General features: G+C 41.6%; 1 protein-coding gene and 1 pseudogene across 3 annotated transcripts in view; both read right to left on the bottom strand.

The window, feature by feature from the left end:
- Nucleotides 1-21,359, bottom strand: part of SKA2 (spindle and kinetochore associated complex subunit 2) — a 33,205-nt gene that overhangs the window by 8,532 nt on the left and 3,314 nt on the right. For all 3 annotated transcript variants that reach the window (XR_012514512.1, XM_074388088.1, XM_003929096.3), the window contains exon 2: nucleotides 5,950-6,036. Coding sequence is in view for 2 of the 3 variants with exons in the window: in XM_074388088.1 (XP_074244189.1) it covers nucleotides 5,950-6,036 (87 nt within the window). In the remaining variant the exon portion in view is untranslated. The remainder of the gene's footprint in view (nucleotides 1-5,949; nucleotides 6,037-21,359) is intronic.
- On the bottom strand, nucleotides 2,667-2,842 carry LOC120367095 (U2 spliceosomal RNA; annotated as a pseudogene).

Here is a 21,359-nt window from a genome sequence, read left to right as displayed (position 1 = left end):
TTGTCTCAGCCTCCTATAATCCCAGAGTAGCTGGGATTATAGGCACATGCCACCACACCCAGCTAATTTTTGTATTTTTAGCAGAAATGGGGTCTCCAACATGTTGGCCATGCTGGTCTTAAACTCCTGACCTCAGATGATCCGCCTGCCTCAGCTCCCCAAAGTGCTAAGATTACAGTCATGAGCCACCAGGCCTGGCCCACAATTTCTTTTTTTTAAACTGAGAATGTAAAATACTTTAGATGCCTTAGAAAACAGTTTGGCATTGATTCTGACTGTGACAAAAAAATTAAAAGTAGAGCCGGGCGCGGTGGCTCAAGCCTGTAATCCCAGCACTTTGGGAGGCTGAGGCGGGCGGATCACGAGGTCAAGAAATCGAGACCATCCTGGTCAACATGGTGAAACCCCGTGTCTACTAAAAATACAAAAAATTAGCTGGGCATAGTGGCGTGTGCCTGTAATCCCAGCTACTCAGGAGGCTGAGGCAGGAGAATTGCCTTAACTCAGGAGGTGGAGGTTGCGGTGAGCCGAGATCGCGCCATTGCACTCCAGCCTGGGTAACAAAAGCGAAACTCCGTCTCAAAAAAAAAAAAAAAAAAGTAGAAAAAAATAGAAAACAGGGCCGGGCGCGGTGGCTCAAGCCTGTAATCCCAGCACTTTGGGAGGCCGAGGCGGGTGGATCACAAGGTCAAGAGATCGAGACCATCCTGGTCAACATGGTGAAACCCCGTCTCTACTAAAAATACAAAAAATTAGCTGGGCATGGTGGCGCGTGCCTGTAATCCCAGCTACTCAGGAGACTGAGGCAGGAGAATTGCCTGAACCCAGGAGGCGGAGGTTGCGGTGAGCCGAGACTGCGCCATTGCACTCCAGCCTACAAGAGCAAAACTCCATCTCAAAAAAAAAAAAAAAAAAAAAAAAAAATTAGAAAACAGTTTGGCAGTTCCTCAAAATATTAAACGTGAGTTACTATATGGCCAGCAATTCTACTCCAAGGTATATACCCAAGAGAAAGGAAAACATGTCCACACAAAAACTTGTAAATATATGTACACAGCAGCATTATTCATAGCAAGCAAAAGATGAAAACAACAGAAATAACCATCAACTGATGATTGGATAAGAAAATGGAGTATAGGTTTGTAATCCTAGCACTTTGGGAGGAGGCCAGAGGCAGGCGGATTACAAGGTCAGGAGTTCGAGATCAGCCTGTCCAATATGGTGAAACCCTGTTTCTACTAAAAAACACAAAAATTAGCCAGGCATGGTGGCACACACCTGTAGTTCCAGCTACTCAAGTGGAGGAGGCAGAAGAATCACTTGAACCCGGGAGGCAGAGGTTGCAGTGAGCTAAGATCGTGCCACTGCATTCCAGCTTGGGTGACAGAGTGAGACTGTGCCTTTAAAAAAAAAAGAAAGAAAGAAAAAGAGGCCAGGCACAGTGGCTCACGCCTATAATCCCAGCACTTTGGCAGGCAGAGGCAATCACCTGAGGTCAGGAGTTCAAGACTAGCCTGGGCAACACGGTGAAATCCTGTCTCTATTAAAATACAAAAAACCAGCTGAGCGTAGTGACGGATGCCTGTAGTCCCAGCTACTTGGGAGGCTAAGGCAGGAGAATCGCTTGAACCCAGGAGGCAGAGGTTGCAGTGAGCCAAGACTGTGTCACTGCACTCCAGCCTGGGCGACAGAGTGAGACTCTGTTTTCAAAAAAAAAAAGTTAAGAAACATCCTAAGTGAAAGAAGCTATACATGAAAGGTCACATATTATATGATTCTATTTATTGAAGTGTTCAGACAACCAACCTATGAAGACAGAAAGTAGATTCATCTTTCGGAGCAGTGGGACAGCAGGGAAAGATGATAAGGAGTAACTATTTATGGATATGAGGTTTCTTTCTGAAGTGATGAAAACATTATTGTGGCAATGGCTACAAAACTGTGAATACTAAAAGCCACTTAACTGTATACTTTAAAGGAGTGAATTTATTGGTATATAAATTATAGCTCAATAAAGCTGTTTTTTTAAAAAGTTGTAGGGAAAATAAAAACCCACAGGTGAAACAAAGATGAGAGATGGAAAGAAAAGGAAAAGTGGGAGTACCACACTTCAGTGTCTTTCAAAATAGTACTTGAAAGATACTAAGCCAGACATGGTAGTTCACACCTGTAATCCTAGCACTTTGGGAGGCCAAGAAAGGTAGATCACTTGAGTCCAGGAGTTTAAGACCAGCCTAGGCAACATGGTAAAACCTTGTCTCTACTAAAAATACAAAAAATAGCTGGGTCTGGTGGTGTGTGCCTATAGTTCCAGGCACTTGGAGGACTGGAGTGGGAGGATTGCTTGAGCCCAGGAAGTCAAGGCTGAAATGAACTGAGATCTTGTCACTGCACTCAAGCCTGGATGACATAGTGAAACCCTGTCTTTAAAAAAAAAAAAAGAAAAAAAGGCTGGGCATGGTGGCTCACACCTGTAATCCCAGCACTTTGGGAGGCCGAGGCAGGCAGATCACAAGGTCAAGAGATCAAAACCATCCTGGCCAACATGGTGAAACCCTGTCTCTACTAAAAAAAAAAAAAAAAAAAAATACAAAAATTATCTGGGCCTGGTGGCACGTGCCTGTAGTCCCAGCTCCTCAGGAGGCTGAGGCAAGAGAATCACTTGAACCTGGGAGGCAGAGGTTGCAGTGAGCCAAGATGGTGCCACTGCACCCCAGCCTGGTGACAGAGCAAGACTCTGTCTCAACTCAAAAAAAAAAAAAAAAAAACTGACTCACACCAGTCTTTAAACTGAAAAGAACAGATCCTACACTTGATCTTAGCCAAAAGGCCAGGAAACAATATCACAGTAAAGAAAGGAATGAAGGAAGGAAGGGAGGCAGGGGGAGGAAAGGGAAGGAACGAAGGAAACAGAAAGGAAGGGAGGAAAGAAAGGAAGAAAAGGAAGGAAGGGGCTGGGCAAGGTGGCTCAAGCCTGCAGGAGGCTGAGGCGTGTGGCTCACTTGAGGTCAGGAGTTAGAGACCAGCGTGACCAACAAGGTGAAACCCCATGTCTACTAAAAAATACAAAAATTAGCCGGGCGTAGTGGCATGCAGCCATAATCCCAGCTACTTGGAAGGCTGAGGCAGGAGAATCACTTGAACCCAGGAGGCAGAGGTTGCAGTAAGCTGAGATCGCACCATTGCACTCCAGCCTGGGCAACAGAGTGAGACTCTGTCTCAAAAAAAAAAAAAAAAAGAAAAGAAAAAAAAAAGAGAGGTAAAAAGAATAGGGAGTAGAATTCTAGCATTCTATGAAATAAACAGTAGAAACTGAACATTCATGAAATTTTCCCAATTTTTTATAAAATATTAGGTTAACTTGTACTCCTACCCAATCCAAAAAAATTTTTTAATTGTATGGATTTTTTTTTTTTTAGCTTTAATGCAGTATTTCTTGTTTGCTGGCAAGTGCTATCAAAGATAAATACTGGTCAGGCGTGGTAGCTCATGCCTATAATCCCAATACTTTGGGAGATTGAGGCGACAGATCACTTGAGGTCAGGAGTTTGAGACCAGCCTAGACAACATGGTGAAACCCTGTCTCTACTAAAAATAAATAATTTTTTTTATTTATTTTTATTTTTTTTTTTTTTGAGACGGAGTTTCGCTCTTGTTACCCAGGCTGGAGTGCAATGGCGCGATCTCGGCTCACCGCAACCTCCGCCTCCTGGGTTCAGGCAATTCTCCTGCCTCAGCCTCCTGAGTAGCTGGGATTACAGGCACGCGCCACCACGCCCAGCTAATTTTTTTGTATTTTTAGTAGAGACGGAGTTTCACTGTGTTGACCAGGATGGTCTCGATCTCTTGACCTCGTGATCCACCCGCCTCGGCCTCCCAAAGTGCTGGGATTACAGGCGTGAGCCACCGCGCCCGGCCAAATAAATAATTTTTAAAAAGGCTGGGCGTGGTGGCGAACACCTGTAATCCCAGCACTTTCAGAGGCTGAGGTGGGCAGATCACAAAATCAAGAGATCAAGACCGTCCTGGCCAACACGGTGAAATCCCATCTCTACTAAAAATGCAAAAATTAGCTGTGCATGATGTTGCATGCCTGTAGGCCCAGCTACTCGGGAGGCTGAGGCAGGAGAATCGCTTGAAGCTAGGATTGAACCCAGGAGGTGGAGGTTGCAGTGAACCGAGATCATGCCACTGTACTCCAGCCTGGTGAAAAAGCAAGACTCCATCTCAAAAAAAAAAAAAAAAAATTATCTGGGCATCATTGTGGGGAACACTCCCGTGTGAGACCCCTAAAAGGCGTGAGTCTCACTATACGGTGAGTTTGATCCCAAACACAGTTTCCTACTGGAGGCAGTCGAGCTATCCGGAAATATAGGAAGAAAGATGAATGATCAGTTTCTAATATCAACCACAATATTGTTTGGGCCTAAAACTATGCGTTGCTGCTAGACCGAGTGACCCCCTGCCGGCAACCGGTTCCTGCTTTTAACCTTTTTATGACTTTAAGAATAATCCTTAAACCTTACTTACCAGACTGCCTTGCACCCTAGATAATGGTTTAACTGTCAATATTTGCAAAGCAAAATGCCACCATAAGGGATGGCTTTGATTCCTGACTCAGAGATTCCTGAATGGGGAAATTGAGTTAAGTTGAGTTAGGAGTAGACAAAGGAGAATCCGTTAAAAGATATTCTGATAAGCAAAACCAGAGATATCTGCAGCTAGGAGGAATAATGTCTGGATGTAAACAAGCTTTGTGATCACAGGAAATTCTGTTACCTTTTACAACCACTGATTGTGTATCTGACTTTTCAATTGTATAGGCCATGTAAGGTATACATTTACATTTCGTCTTGCAACCATTGTGTATTTGACTTCTCTATTGTATAGGCCATGTGAGGCATACATTTACATTCCTCTTACTATGACGTAAACCAGAGCCAAGAAAGTGTACTTATTCCTGGCCTTTGAAAAATAAAATTTGCTGTTTAGGCACAGCGTATCAGCCCTCCAGACGCCTCGCTTTCTCTCTGTCTTTATTATTTTCTCAGGCGCACTCCCTCTTCCAGGTATTGGGACCCTCTTGCAGGTCGAGAGACCCCCGGGCAGACGTGCCTACCCGTCCGGACGGTCCACGACACATCATAGTGCACACCTGCCATCCCAGCTACTCATGAGACTGAGGCAGGAGAATCGCTTGAACCCAAGAAGCGGAGGTTGCGGTGAACTGAGATTGGGCCACTGCACTCTAACCTGGGTGACAGAGTGATCCATCTCAGGGAAAAAAAAAAAAAGATAAATATTAATTAAGCCTGATACCTGAGCTTTGGGGAAAAAAACATTATTGATTTATTGATTTTAGTGTTAATTAACATTAACAGATAATGCTTGGAGATCGTTTGCTTTCATCCCCATGGACATGTATGTATACTTATACTTGATGATTTTATGGTATAAAGCAGAGTTAATGTTTCTAATCAACTAAACTTAGAATAATACATAGTTTTATGTAGACATCACCGTTCATAAAATATAAATAAAAAATTTAATAGTATATCATTATCTTCCTCAGAGAATACTCTGACTGCCAGGACTTCTCCCTCAAACTTATTGCAGAACAGTTGCCCTAGAGGTAGCTATATTCTCTCTTGGAATTTCAGAGGCTTCCACAGTGGCCTGTGCCTTTGAACTCAATGATTATTTTTTAAAGGTTAGGGGGAAAAAATAGCCACAAATTTCACATACTATTGGCACTCTCTGTCCAGTATGCCATAACCAAACTTCCAATGTAATGACAAGATTTTAAGATTCTATAAACTTAGTACTTAATAATATAATTCTTATGATCTATTACTATTAGGAATGCTATCAGAAAATTCTAAAGTATTCAGTTAAGGCTGCTTTAAAAAAAAAAAAAAAAAAAAAAGGCTTATTTATTTTGGAGATTACCTCGACAGCTGAATCAGGATGATTAGTCTTGATTTCATATTCCAGCCTGTATTGAATGTAATCCAGATCAGACTCAGCTTTCTGGAACTAAAGATTAGCACAAATCATAATTGTGTAAACCAAAAGACTAACAGTAAACATGATACTTTATTCTTTTTTTCTCTTTACATTTGTTAGTGTTTCAATAATAAGTGATACATACTCATTTGAAAATGTAGAAATAAAAAGTATAGAAAACATTCATTATCCATAATAACTATGCTCTATTAAAAATTTAAAAACTAAGGCTGGGCATGGTGGCTCACACCTGTAATCCCAGCACTTTGGGAGGCTGAGGTGGGCGGATCACCTGAGGTCAGAAGTTCGAGACCAGCCTGGTCAACGTGATGAAACCCCCATCTCTACTAAAAATACAAAAAAATTAGCCCAGCATGATGGCACATGCCTGTAGTCCCAGCTACTTGGGAGGCTGAGGCAGGAGAAATGCTTGAACCCCAGATGGGAAGGTTGCAGTGAACCAAGACTGCACCACTACATTCCAGGCTGGGTGACAGAGTGAGACTCTGTCTCAAAAAAAAAAAATTAAATTAAATTTAAAATTAGTTAATATTTTAAAGTCATTTCTCTATGCCTCTCTCTTACATTTTGAGCCGAAGTCAAGATACTGAGTAGCCATTGTCAGATATTAATACCAAAAACTAATAATGACTTCAAGAATTCCCTAGGGTCATTGATACTCTCACCGGTTAGGCAGTGTTTTTCTACATCTGGCAGAAAATATAGTTTCAAGTTAAAACACAGAACAAATCTATTTCAGGAATATTCACATTGTTACCTTTATTAGCAATCACATTGATCAAAGAGTTACAGCTATGCGCCACCAAAATTAAGAGGGCTTAAAGAGTCACAAACTTCACAAGAAAAGCTATATATGGTATAGGAGTAACAGTTTGAATAACCACAATTTACTGAATCTGGGTGACAGCATGGGAACTTGATCTGTAGTAAACCTCCAAGGAAGAAAAAAGGGGAGCACTGCTACCCTGACGCCATTATGTATATAGGATGCCTGAATTAAAGCAAAAAGTTACATTTTAAAATATCAGTATTGGACTGGCCCTGTGGCTTACGCCTGTAATCCCAGAACTCTGTGAAGTTGAGGTAGGCAGATCACCTGAGGTCAGGAGTTCAGGACCAGACTGGCCAACACAGCAAAACCACTTCTACTAAAAATACAAAAATTAGCCAGGCATGGTGACATGGGCCTGTAATCCCAGCTACTTGGGAGGGTGGGCACAGTGGCATGTGACTGTGGTTCCAGCTATTTGGGTAGCTGAGGCACTAGAATCGGTTGAACCAAGGAGGCAGAAGTTACAATGAGCCAAGATCGGCCACTGCACTCCTGCCTGGGTTGCAAGGAACCAAGATCAGCCACTGCACTCCTGCCTGGGTGACAAAGCAAAACTCTATCTTGTAAATAAATAAATAAATACCAATATTTGGAATAACATGCCATTACTGAAAATGATGGTATACAAAATAACACTTAAGGGAAGGCTTTCATATTTCATTCTATGTATTTCTGTAGTATTTGTAATAAGCAGTTATTTAACCTTTTAAAAGGCCAGTGTTTTTTAAATGGTAATGTGTAGACAGATTTGAACATGACACTGTATTTATGACTCATTAAATACAAAACAGCCTTGGGCATGGCCTCTTTTTGTAAAAGAAATGTGTACACATATAGAAGGTTGAGAAAGACATATGACATGTTAAAAAGCTGTTTTCCGCCGGGCGCGGTGGCTCAAGCCTGTAATCCCAGCACTTTGGGAGGCCGAGGCGGGTGGATCACGAGGTCGAGAGATCGAGACCATCCCGGTCAACATGGTGAAACCCCGTCTCTACTAAAAGTGCAAAAAATTAGCTGGGCATGGTGGCACGTGCCTGTAATCCCAGTTACTCAGGAGGCTGAGGCAGGAGAATTGCCTGAGCCCAGGAGGCGGAGGTTGCGGTGAGCCGAGATCGCGCCATTGCACTCCAGCCTGGGTAACAAGGGTGAAACTCCGTCTCAAAAAAAAAAAAAAAAAAAAAAAAAAAAAAAAGCTGTTTTCCTTTTTTATGAGACAGGATATATTGCTCTACAGCCCAGGCTGAAGTGTTGTGGCACCATCACAGCTCACTCCAGTGTCAAACTCCTGGGCTATGGGATCTTCCCACCTCTTTCCCAGTGCACCTGGAACTACAGGCACATGCCATGACACCCAGTTAATTTTTTATTTTTTGTAGAGATAGGATTTCATTATGTTGCCCAGGCTAGGCTCAAGCAATCCTCCCGCCTCAGCCTCCCAAAATGCTGGGATTACAGGTGTGAGCCACCATGTCCAGAATAAAGTGGTTTCTTTCTGCAAGTGGTATAATCAATGAATTATTCTTAACTTCTTGAAATTTTGCACCTTTTACAGGATCTTAAAGCATATATTGCCTTGAGTTCATCAAGGATATAACCATGGTTCTTAGAGTTTACCGCAGAAAGGAAAACATGATTTCCACAGGCATAGTCTCCTATTCCTAGCCCAAAACACAGAAGACTGTTTACAGGGAGGTTGCGGTTCTTTATGAACTTTATTACTGAACTAAAGATTGATTCTCAAAATTCTGAAGCCTTAGTGGAAGGAAGGGCAAACATTGTTAAAAGCAGTTCTCAGGTCTAATAAGAAATTATGTACAGTTATTTTTAGTATATAAAAGATACTATTAGGACCTTTCAAATGTAGAGTAAGACAAAATGGCTGTCAGAAGTTAAAATACATCAAAGGTCAGAAGCTGTCATCATTGAACAGAATTTCAGAAATACACTAGTTCCCATCACTAATAATTTTTCTCATCATTGACCTAAATTGGAATAGAAAACTCTGCAATGACAAAAATTCTATCTTTATAGCCAAAACTTGGGGGAGGGAGGTCAGGTACATAGAAGAAAGAGAAAGTTTTTGTTTTTAAATATATTTTCCAGGTCAATATCTGATTTCCAACTCTAACATCAGGGAGTTGCTCTAAGCCTAAAAAATTAATGTTGGGTATATAATTACAAAGTGTGTTTAATATGATTTCCAAAAGGTGGAGGCTTTTCATTTGTCCTATATGCCTGTTAGATTAGATGTTGTGATTAAACTAATCAGTAATTACTTCCTTAAAAATACTAATGTGTGTGTGTCTGTGTGCGTACTAAGATATTCTTTTTTTTTTTTTTTTTTTTTTTGAGACGGAGTTTCGCTCTTGTTACCCAGGCTGGAGTGCAATGGCGCGATCTCGGCTCACCACAACCTCCGCCTCCTGGGTTCAGGCAATTCTCCTGCCTCAGCCTCCTGAGTAGCTGGGATTACAGGCACGCACCACCATGCCCAGCTAACTTTTTTGTGTGTTTTTTTTAGTAGAGACGGGGTTTCACCACATTGACCAGGATGGTCTCGATCTCTTGACCTCGTGATCCACCCGCCTCGGCCTCCCAAAGTGCTGGGATTACAGGCTTGAGCCACCGCGCCCGGCCTGATACATAACATTCTTAAGCACAACTTTAAGTAAGAGTCTTTCAAGCTTGTTTTATTCATTTAATTCACCATAAATTATGGAATTTTTGGCTCCAGAAATTCCCCAGACAGAATCTTTATTCTAGGAGCCCTTAACATGTTTATGAAAACAATTTTTTTTTACGTATTTTAAAGCTTGATATTTCCGTTCTGTTTGAAGTTTAGCATAATCTCATGTAGTTCCTTGAACAGTAACTTCTTTTTTTTTGAGACAGTGTCTTGGTCTGCCACTCAGGCTGAAGTGCAGCGGTGGCATCTCAACTCACTGCAACATATGCCTCCTGGGCTTAAGCAATTCTCCTGCCTTAGCCTCCTGAGAGCTGGGAGTACAGGCATAAATTGTCCTAAATTTGGCAAGTGAGAGCTCCAAGGTTTGAAAGATCTTTATAATAAATCTAATGTATATATCACAAAACATGATGAGTTTGGGGGACACAAAACTCTAAAATGTAGACTAAATAATTATATATACATTATATATTTTATTTCATTTTATTTTTTATTTTCTTGTTTGAGATAGAGTCTCGCTCTGTCACACAGGCTGGAGTGCAATGGCAGCATCTTGGCTCACTGCACCCTCCACCTCCCAGGCTCAAGCTATCCTCCCACTCCCACCTCAGCCTCCCAAGTAGCTGGGACTATAGGTACATGCCACCACACCCAGCTTAATTTTTGCATTTTTAGTAGACAGGCTTTCACCATGTTGGCCAGGCTGGTCTCAAACTCTTTTTTTTTTTTTTTTTTTTGAGACAGAGTTTCGCTCTTGTTACCCAGGCTGGAGTGCAATGGCGCATCTCGGCTCACCGCAACCTCCGCCTCCTGGGTTCAGGCAATTCTCCTGCCTCAGCCTCCTGAGTAGCTGGGATTACAGGCATGTGCCACCATGCCCAGCTAATGTTTTGTATTTTTAGTAGAGACAGGGTTTCATCAGGTTGACCAGGATGGTCTCGATCTCTTGACCTCGTGATCCGCCCGCCTCGGCCTCCCAAAGTGCTGGGATTACAGGCTTGAGCCACCGCGCCGGGCCTCGGACTCTTGACTTCATGTGATCCACCTGCCTTGGTCTCCCAAAGTGGTGGGATTACAAGTGTGAGTCACTGGCCTGGCCTCTTTTCAAGAGAGTGGTTTTAGCTATGGTTTCCTGTAATACCTGGGGGCCAAAAATGTGTTAATCATCAAATGATACCAAAAAGAAATGGCTTCTACTTTTAAATAACCTATATTATAAGATGATACCAAAGAGTACCCTTCTAATCAATGGTATGATGAAGTCAACTAAACTGTCAATTTTTTTTTTAAGAGGGAGTCTCACTCTGTCCTCTATCATCCAGGCTGTAGATGCAGTGGCTCGATCTCGGCTCACTGCAACCTCCACCTCCTGGGTTCAAGCAATTCTCCTGCCTCAGCCTCCCAAGTAGCTGAGATTGAAGGTGCCCACCACTACACCAAGCTAGTTTTTGTATTTTAGCAAAGATGGGGTTCACTGTGTTGCCCAGGCTGGTCTGAAACTCGTGACCTCAAGTGATCTGCCATCCTTTGCCTCCCAAAGTCCTGGGATTACAGGCGTGGGCCACCAGCCCCAGCCTAAACCGTCAAGATTTTTTGCAAGACAATTATTAAAAACAGCCATCATTACAAATTAAATTATATACATTAGCTGGGAATGGTGGCTGAAAAAATATTTTCTACCACGCCCAACCTGAAAAAATATTTTTTTTTTTTTTTTTTTTTTTTTTTGAGACAGAGTTTCGCTCTTGTTACCCAGGCTGGAGTGCAATGGCGCGATCTCGGCTCACTGCAACCTCCGCCTCCTGGGTTCAGGCAATTCTCCTGCCTCAGCCTCCTGAGTTGCTGGGATTACAGGCACGCGCCACCATGCCCAGCTAATTTTTTGTAATTTTAGTAGAGACGGGGTTTCACCATGTTGACCAGGATAGTCTCGATCTCTTGACCTCGTGATCCGCCCGCCTCGGCCTCCCAAAGTGCTGGGATTACAGGCTTGAGCCACCGCGCCCGGCGAAAAAATATTTTTAAAAAAGACAAGAAAAACAGCTTGTGCTAGGTTTGATGTGTACCTGTAGTCCCAGTTACTTAAAAAGCTGAGGCAGGAGGATTGCTGGAGCACTGGAGTTCAAGGCTGCAGTGTGTTATAATCTCTCCTGTGAATCATCACTGCACTACAGCCTGGGCAATATAGTCAGACCCCATCTCAAAAATAAATGGAGGAAGGAAGAAAAGAAAAACAGCTTCTAGGAAGAATGTTATCATCTGTGGAAAACTGTATAAGAACATCTTATAATAATACACAAGGGCAGTACTGGCTTTTCTTCTTTTTTTTTTTGATTCGGAGTTTCACTTGTCACCCAGGCTGGAGTGCAGTGACTGGATCTTGGCTCACTGCAATCTCTGCTTCCCAAGTTCAAGCAATTCTGCCTCAGCCTCCCTACTAGTTCTGACAGGTGACCGCCACCACGCCCAGCTCATTTTTGTATTTTTAGTAGAGGTGGGGTTTTGCCATGTTGGGCAGGGTCGTCTCAAACTCCTGACCTTAGATGACCCACACCCCTCAGCCTCCCAAAGTGCTGGGATTAAAGGCGTGAGCCACCATGCGTGGCCAGTACTGGCTTATTAGTGAAGTCCGTGGGCTAGGGAATAAGCAGGGAGCAAAAAGGATGCCAAAGAGGCCGGGTGCGGTGGCTCAAGCCTGTAATCCCAGCACTTTGGGAGGCCGAGGCGGGTGGATCACAAGGCCAAGAAATCGAGACCATCCTGGTCAACATGGTGAAACCCCATCTCTACTAAAAAATACAAAAAAGTAGCTGGGCATGGTGGCACGTGCCTGTAATCCCAGCTACTCAGGAGGCTGAGGCAGGAGAATTGCCTGAACCCAGGAGGCGGAGGTTGCGGTGAGCCGAGATCGCGCCATTGCACTCCAGCCTGGGTAACAAGAGCAAAACTCCGTCTCAAAAAATAAAAAATAAAAAATAAAAAAAAAAAGGATGCCAAAGAAATGATGAAAGATAGAAAAACAATCTTAAAGCCGGGCACTGTGGCTCACGCCTATAATCCCAGCACCGTGGGAAGCCAAGATGGGCGGATCACAAAGTTAAGAGATCAAGACCATCCTGTCCAATATGAAACCCCACCTCTACTGATAATACAAAAATTAGCTGGGCATGATGGCACGGGCCTGTAGTCCCAGCTACTTGGGAGGCTGAAGGAGGAAAATTGCTTGAACTCAGGAGGCAGAGGTTACAGTGAGCCAAGATCAGGCCATTGTACTCCAGCCTGGTGACAAGAGATTCCGTCTCAAAAAAAAACCAAAAGGAAAAATAATCTTAAATGTCTCTGCTCTGAACCCTTCATTTTATAAATGAGGAAATAGCAAAGTAACTTGCCTCTAGTTCTATTTCCATTACTATTTTCTTATGTAGTTAGACAAAGTTATAGACAATATTTAAGCCAGTAAGAGTCACTCACGTGGATGGAAAAAATGTAAATTCTTTGTTTTTTCTTTTTGAGACAGGGTCTTGCTTTGTTGCCCAGGCGAGTGCAGTGGCATGATCACAGCTCAATGGAGCCTCAACCTCCTGGACTCAAGAGATTCTCCTGCCTTAGCCTCCTGAGTAGCTGGAACTACAGACATATGCTACCACACCCAGCTAATTTTTGTATTTTCTTGCAAAGACTAGGTCTCGCTGCGTTGCCCAGGCTGGACTTGAACTCCTGAGCTCAAATGACCCTCCTGCCTTACCCTCTCAAAGTGATGGAACTACAGGTGTGAGCCACCATGCCCATCCAAAAATGTAAATTCTTCACCTAAAATGAAAGGTTTTTTAAAGTTTTAAATTAATATCACTAAAGTTTTTTTTTTTTTTTTGAGACGGAGTTTCGCTCTTGTTACCCAGGCTGGAGTGCAATGGCGCGATCTCGGCTCACCGCAACCTCCACCTCCTGGGTTCAGGCAATTCTCCTGCCTCAGCCTCCTGAGTAGCTGGGATTACAGGCACGCGCCACCATGCCCAGCTAATTTTTTGTATTTTTAGTAGAGACGGGGTTTCACCATGTTGAGCAGGATGGTCTCGATCTCTCAACCTCGTGATCCACCCGCCTCGGCCTCCCAAAGTGCTGGGATTACAGGCTTGAGCCACCGCGCCCGGCCTTATCACTAAAGTTACAAAGTTAGTCAACTAAAAATTCCCTCTGAACGCAACCTGGTAGTATGGTACAGAAAAATAAAAGAATTGGGATACATGGTAGAAATTCTAGTCCTGGTATCACTAACCAGCTATGTGGTTCTAGGTTAAGTCCTTCATTTCTTTGGGTCTCTCCTATCAAATGAGAGTTGGAATCTAAAATCCCTTCCAATATTAAAATTCCATTATTTCTTTATACTACAAATAAACCCATTTATCAAAAAGAAAAATGTTACCTTCTTCTATTAAAAATTTACATTTAAGCCGGGCGCGGTGGCTCAAGCCTGTAATCCCAGCACTTTGGGAGGCCGAGGCGGGTGGATCACGAGGTCAAGAGATCGAGACCATCCTGGTCAACATGGTGAAACCCCGTCTCTACTAAAAATACAAAACATTAGCTGGGCATAGTGGCACGTGCCTGTAATCCCAGCTACTCAGGAGGCTGAGGCAGGAGAATTGCCTGAACCCAGGAGGTGGAGGCTGCGGTGAGCCGAGATCGCGCCATTGCACTCCAGCCTGGGTAATGAGCGAAACTCCGTCTCCAAAAAAAAAAAAAAAAAAAAAAAATTTACATTTAAGCCTCAGATTTTAATGTGTACAGTAAAATCTAGTTCCTTGTTTTCTCCCTAAATAAAGATGACTTTTGCTTGTTTCAGCTACTTAGTTTCTGCAGCCTGCCCATTGTTCTTCCCAAACACCAAAACCCTATAAGCAATATTGCACTACTCAGAACTATTTACACAGCAGAGACAATATTGATAGGGTTCTAGGATCTGGTGATAAACAGATTTTTTTTTTTTTTCGTTAGATGACAGGAAATTTACTAAGCAATTATGATGATCTAAAACTCATTAGGGTCTGATTAATCATGTAAATTGATACTGATAAACATCATTCACTGCCCTTTCAGTTATAAATCAAGCCTCCTGGAAGCCTTGTAAATCAGTGAGGTTATTGTTAAACTTTTTAGGGGCACTGGAATATTTAAAATAAAACTAGTGATTTTTTTAAAAGGCCAAGATATTCCTATTTCAGAAACCAGTTTTCTCCAAAATCAGTAATAACAATAAAGGGGAAAAGTTTTATATTGATCTGAAAAGTGTTTAATAAAATACAAAATTTAGCTGAAAAAAGTCTATGGAAATCATCATGAAAGCACCCCAAGGGAAGCCAGGTTACATTCTGCCAATTATATTTCTGATTTCCTCCATTATCTTGGAATATTTGCATTATAATTACTGGTTGAACATCCCTAATCTGAATAATCAAAGTGTGAAATGGTCCAGTGAGTTTCGGATTTTGGAGCATTTCAGATTTTGGAATTTTGGATTAGGGATACTCAACCTGTACTAGTTGTTTTGTTTGTTTGTTTGTTTTTTGGGACAGGGTCTCACTCTGTCGTCCATGCTATGGGGCAGTAGTGCAATCTTAGCTCACTGCAACCTCTGCCTCCCAGGCTCAAACGATTCTCACGCCTCAGCCTCCCCAGAAGCTGGGATTACACGCACATGCCACCATGACCAGCTAATATTTTGTATTTTTGGTAGAGATGGGTTTCACCATTTTGCCCAGCCTATTCTCAACCTCTTGAGCTCAAATGATCCACCCACCTCTGCCTCTGAAGTGCTGGGATTACAGGTGTGAGCCATGGCACCCAGCCTGTACTAGTTTTTAATATGACCGGTTTAAGGCTTTAAGTAAGTGGCACAAGGTATTGTATACCACTCAACTATTAGGCAGCAAGGAGAAAATAATATATTGTGGTTGTCACCAAATATTGTGTGATCCCCAGTTTTAAAACACTTGCTTTTTACAAACAACCCATAGATTCTCACTGCCACGGTATGTTCTCCTACAAAGGACTAGTGCTCTTAAAGCTCCAAACACATCCTCTTGTGAGAAACCTTATCTCAACAGCATTAAATCACATACAGTGAAAAAAAGTATTTCAGTCTCACCTATGGTAGGCTAGGCATAGAGAGAAGAGTTGGTAGACAGATGTGTTCTGGGCTCACTAAATAGGCTTAGAAATGCATTGTCCATAGAAACATTTTAAGGGAGAATTATCTTTTTTTTAAAAAAAGGTACTCAAATGTCAACTTTACTGTTTCTATATATATATACCTTTTTGTACTGAAAACTGTAAAAATAGCATAAAGTTTGCTCTTATTGCAACCCAAATTTTTGAAAGCCAGAAAATCTAATTATTATGCTGTAGCCAAACTAGCGAATGCTTTCTTTATCCACAAGTAACTTTGCTTCAATTTCTTGACGTTGGGTTTCACCTCACTGACTTTGGGCTTCTAGAACACATGGGAATACTTATATCCTCTTGGCTTCTTTGGGTCAAATCAAACAGTAGAGCTAAAGTTATTCAAATACATTCAAACTACACAGATCCCTTATAAATTACTAGTATCAGAGTAGGAAGAAAACGATAAAAGAAATAAACATCCTAGAACTCATTATCAAAATTATTGGTATATAATCTATACTAGCAGAGAGTAGCTTTCTTGGTCTGCTATATAAAATTACCAGCAAGAAAAAAAGTGCAAGAATAAGGTTTATTGCTGAAGTGGCTTGCTGTCATAATTCCCTATTCTAGCATTCTCAGAAGGATCCCATCCACTAGACACAAAGAATCTGCAGGGACATGTGAACATTCCTCTTCTTGATGAATTCTCTTTTTTTTTTTTCTTTTTGAGTCTCGCTGTGTCTCCCAGGCTGGAGTGCAACGGCACGCTCTTGGCTCACTACAACCTCTGCCTCCCGGGTTCAAGCAGTTCTCCTCCCTCAGCCACCCGAGTAGCTGGGATTTCAGATGCATGCCACCACACCTGGCTCATTTTTATATTTTTAAGTAGAGACAGGGTTTCACCATGTTGGCCAGGCTGGTCTCCAACCCCTGACATTGTGATCCACTTGCCTCAGCCTCCCAAAATGCTGGGATTATAGGCGTGAGCCACTGGCCCAGCTGATGCATTCTGAACTCCCTTAAGCCCAGTGTTTGTTAGTGTTCTTACACGCTTCCTAGGACCTCTGCCAAGTAACATGTATCTGAATCTTGCCATCCTTTCTCTCTGCACAGACAGCAATGTCCTTACTCTTCCCCGCCTGTAAGGCAAATCATCTCCGACTTCCCTGAGGACTGCTGCTCCTACAGACTGTTGATGAAGTAAACCTTCTGGTAAAGAGGAAGGGAATTCAGTACTAGAGTTGAAAGTCAGCTTACTAAGGTTCTTTATCAATGTCTCGGAGAAGTTTTGAGAGGCCCCTGAATCGTCCCAGGAATTTTCTCCGGAGAGAATTTGTGAAGACTCTGGGATGAAGGTTGGATTAAACTTGTGTTGGGTCCATCCTCGTCTTGACACAACACTAAGCTTCTCCTGGATCTTTGAAACCCAGCAGAAACTGATGACAGACCCTCAAATTGCTACAAGGTAACCTGGAAAGAGGCTGAAAACCAGAGCTCCAAGGAATGGTGGAAGAACCGACGTGAACCAACGTTGAGAATTAAGTATCTTATTGGAACTAGTTTGGCTATATTAAATTAAAGCTGATATTTTTGCACCAACCTAATACCGAGTGTTGATAAGAATATGGAAAAACTAGAACCTAATCAACAGCTTTGGGAATGCAAGATATTACAACCACTTAGTAAAATATTTTAGCAGTTGCATATAAGATCAACTATACTTCTTTTTTCCCCAATGATACATTTATCATGCTAACAGCAATCCCATTTCACTACTGATTCAAGAGAAATGAAAATATTATGTCCACACAAAGACGTACTCCAGCCCATGGTGGCTCACTCCCAGAGTCCCAGCACTTCGGGAGGCTGAAGTGGGAAGATCATTTGAGCCCAGGAGTTAGAGATCAGCCTGGCAAAATAGTGAGACTTCATCTCTACAAAAAAATTTTAAAACTAGACGTGTGTGGTGATGCACACCTGTGGTTCCGGCTCCTCAGGAAGCTGAGGTGGGAGGATTGCTTGAGCCTAGGAGTTTGATGTTACAGTGAGCTGTGATCATACCACTGAACTCCAGCCTGGGTGACTGAGACCCTGTCTCTAAAGGAAAAAATATTGTTAAAAAAAATTAAACAAAGACATTTGGCAGGACAACACGGGAGGATCACTTGAGCTCAAGAGTTCGAGACCCGCCGGGCGCAGTGGCTCATGCCTGTAATCCCAGCACTTTGGGAGGCCAAGGCAGGTGTATCATGAGGTCAGGAGATAAGAGTCCTTCCTGGCTGACACAGTGAAATCCCATCTCTACTGAAGACACAAAAAATTAGCTGGGCATGGTGGCATGTGCCTGTAGTCCCAGCTACTTGGGAGGCTGAGGCAGGAGAATCGCTTGAACCCAGGAGGCAGAGATTGCAGTGAGCAGAGGTCATGCCACTGTACTGCAGCCTGAGCAACAGAGCAAGACTCCATCTCAAAGACAAAAACAAAACAGTTTGAGACCAACCACAGCCATTGTATTCATAATAGGCAAAATGTGGACATGACCCAATGTTCATAATTGGTAGATAAAGAGTGTGTGATATTCTATACAATGACTACTACTCAGCAATAAACTGTCCAACTACTAATATGTACAACATGGATGAATCTCAAAGTGCTGTGCTAAGTGCAAGAGATGAATCTCAAAACACTGTGCTAAGTGTAAGAAGCCAGACACAAAAAATTGTATAATGTATGTTTCCATTTACATGAAATTCTAGGAAAGGTTAAACTAGAGATCAGTGGTTGCCAGGGAGTTTGGAAAGAAGAGGTTGACCACGAAGAGGCACAAGGGGGTCTCACTCTGTTGCCCAGCCTAGTCTGGAACTACTGAGCTCAACTGATCTTCCCACCTTAGCCTCTTGCATAGCTGAATCTACAGGTACACCACTGTGCCTGGCCACAAAGGAGCTTTTTGTAAAGTGACAGAAATGTTCCATATCCTGGCTATAGTGGTGGTTACATGACTGTATTTATTTGTCAAAACTCATCAGTTCACTGGGCATGCCACACCCCTGTAGTCCAAGGCACTCAGGAGGCTGAAGTGGGAGAACTGCTTGAGCCCAGAGTTCTAGGCTGTGCTACATTATGATTCCACCTGTGAATAGTCACTGACCTCCAGTCTGGGCAACACAGATAGACTTCAGCTTTGCTTAACAAATAGCTTGCTTACTTTTATTTTATATAATTGTATCTCAATAAAACTCATTATTTTTAAAAAGCGATGGATCCACATTATTGTATCTCATAATTACAAGAATAAACTGTAAAAGAAGCACTCTTAGGTTTTAAATTCAACTATTTCCTAGACAATACGCTAAATTAACACCAATTAAGATTTGGAGGACAAGGCACAGTGGCTCACACCTATAATCCCAGCCCTTTGGGAGGTTTTAAATTCAACTATTTCCTAGACAATACGCTAAATTAACACCAATTAAGATTTGGAGGACAAGGCACAGTGGCTCACACCTATAATCCCAGCCCTTTGGGAGGTCAAGACAAGAGGACTATTTGAGCCCAGGAGTTCAAGACCAACCTCGGCAACAGGGTGAGACCCTGTCTCCACAAAAAAATTCAAGAAAATAGTAGCCAGGCATGGTATGACACATCTGTGGTCCCAGCTACTCAGGAGGCAAAGGAGGGAGGATTTTCCAAGCTAGGAGGTCGAGGCTGCAGTGAGCCATGACTAGGCCACTGCACTCCAGCCTAGGAAACAGCAAAACTCTGTCTCCAAAAAAAAAAAAAAAAAAGACTTGGGACAAGTAACTGTAGGGAAAATATACAGCAGAAATTGTTTTCATCACAACCAATTCATCATAAAACTCAAATAAAACTAAAGTTTGCCAGAACCTATCCAAATATGTAACAGAAAGCAACAAATTATAAAGTATTATTCAATTAGACAAACCATAACTACTTAGATATAAGAAAATTCTCTAGATGTGTTTCATAATGCAGTAAAATAGTGAGTTTTTAATTAAAGTTTTTTTTTCAAATTATGACTTTCTAAAAGATACACTGTTAGTAACATTATAGTTTTCAGCAACAAACGCTGTGATAAATTATTCACTGATACTGAAGAAAGATGTGAGGTAAGAATCAAAATTCTGATGTGCATCCTGCTTTCAGATGCTTTGACAATACTATTGCACTGCTAGCTGTAAAGTACAGTAGTGCAATAAAGTCAGAGCATTCGTTAGCAGTAATAAGTAGGAAAGGAACACAAAAGCACCTTGCATCAGTTGAAGCTTCAGTGTGAAACGAATTTAAAGTAGGATTGCCGTTTTGGACAGAAAACATCCAAAACCAAAAAACATTTATATCAATTTTTTTTTAAAGGGTAAGACTTAAATATCAAAGTAATGTTGCTTATTAATGCCTAATATACAAATTAACATTCAAACAGAAACATGCATCGAGGTAGAAAGGAATTTTGTAAATACGCCTTAAGCTTTAATAGTAATTAGAATGGGTATTGTTAATACTTAAGGATTGGTATTAACAAAACCAGTTATAATTACTACTAAGGCAAAGTTGTAAAAAATAATTCTGTTCTCTGCAGAGATGTTGGTTAGCTCCTTCTGCAAGGCAATTTACTAATTAACTGCCACATAAAAACAAGCTCTTTGAATAAAAGTATCAAAGAAAACAAATGGAAAGTAAAATAAGTTTCTCAATGTCTACCTAATCTATCACTCTGGAATCTAACCCACAATACAAAGAAAACACAAAAGCACTTACCATCTTAGGCTTTTTACTAAAGGCCCTTATAACAATGGAAGGGAATCAATGTGCTCTAAACAGGACATGAACCCTACCTAACTAAATATTATCCAAGGGGATTTTAAAATTTCAGTTAACTCCTGAAATCTTAAATATAGCCAGAAAGCATTCCCATTTCCTTCAAACTTAGAAATATCAGAAGAAAATGATAACAGGGGGAGGTGGGACTGAGATTTAAGTAACAAGTTTCCTCAGTTCCAAGCTAATTAACATTCTAATTTTTTAACAGATAAGAACCCAATCAGAAGTCAGATGTAAACCCGGAAACAGAAATAGTATCATAGTATCACACTGTATTACCTTTTGTGTACAATCACTAGCAGTTCCAGGAAAGAAGGAAGCTAAACAAATACCACTCTATCAATAAGTGAAGGGGAAAAAGTTAGAGGACAAAAATTGCCCTATAATAAGCCTATTCTCCCATTAATAATGTTGATTGATGCAAAAATACATTTCCGTTATTTTCACCAACCTCTCTTTAAACAGTCCGGTTCAACTACTTAGTCAGATTGAGCCTACTAAGAAATGGACTCATATTAAGGACAGCTGAAATGTAAGTGTCTTGGTGTCAAATCCCAGGCCACATAACTCAAATATCAGGATGTTTAACTCTAGTAGCTAAGTATCAGGTGTAAAAAATTTAAAGAACAAGTGTTTTCTGAATTGGACGTTATTACAAACAAGAAAAATATGAAAAAAATTTAAGGTATCAACAAAATTAGGATAAACACTTTCTTTTCAAATTAAATATTATGTAGTCTCTTTTTATAAATTAAATAATCAGTGCTAGTTCCTTGACAAATCCTTTACTAATTGATGTAAAACCAAAAA

Source organism: Saimiri boliviensis, chromosome 17 (genome assembly GCF_048565385.1).
Source record: "Saimiri boliviensis isolate mSaiBol1 chromosome 17, mSaiBol1.pri, whole genome shotgun sequence".
NCBI classification, from domain to species: Eukaryota; Metazoa; Chordata; class Mammalia; order Primates; family Cebidae; genus Saimiri; species Saimiri boliviensis.
Note: the sequence above shows the minus strand (reverse complement) of the source record. Positions and strands in the feature narration are given on the sequence as shown.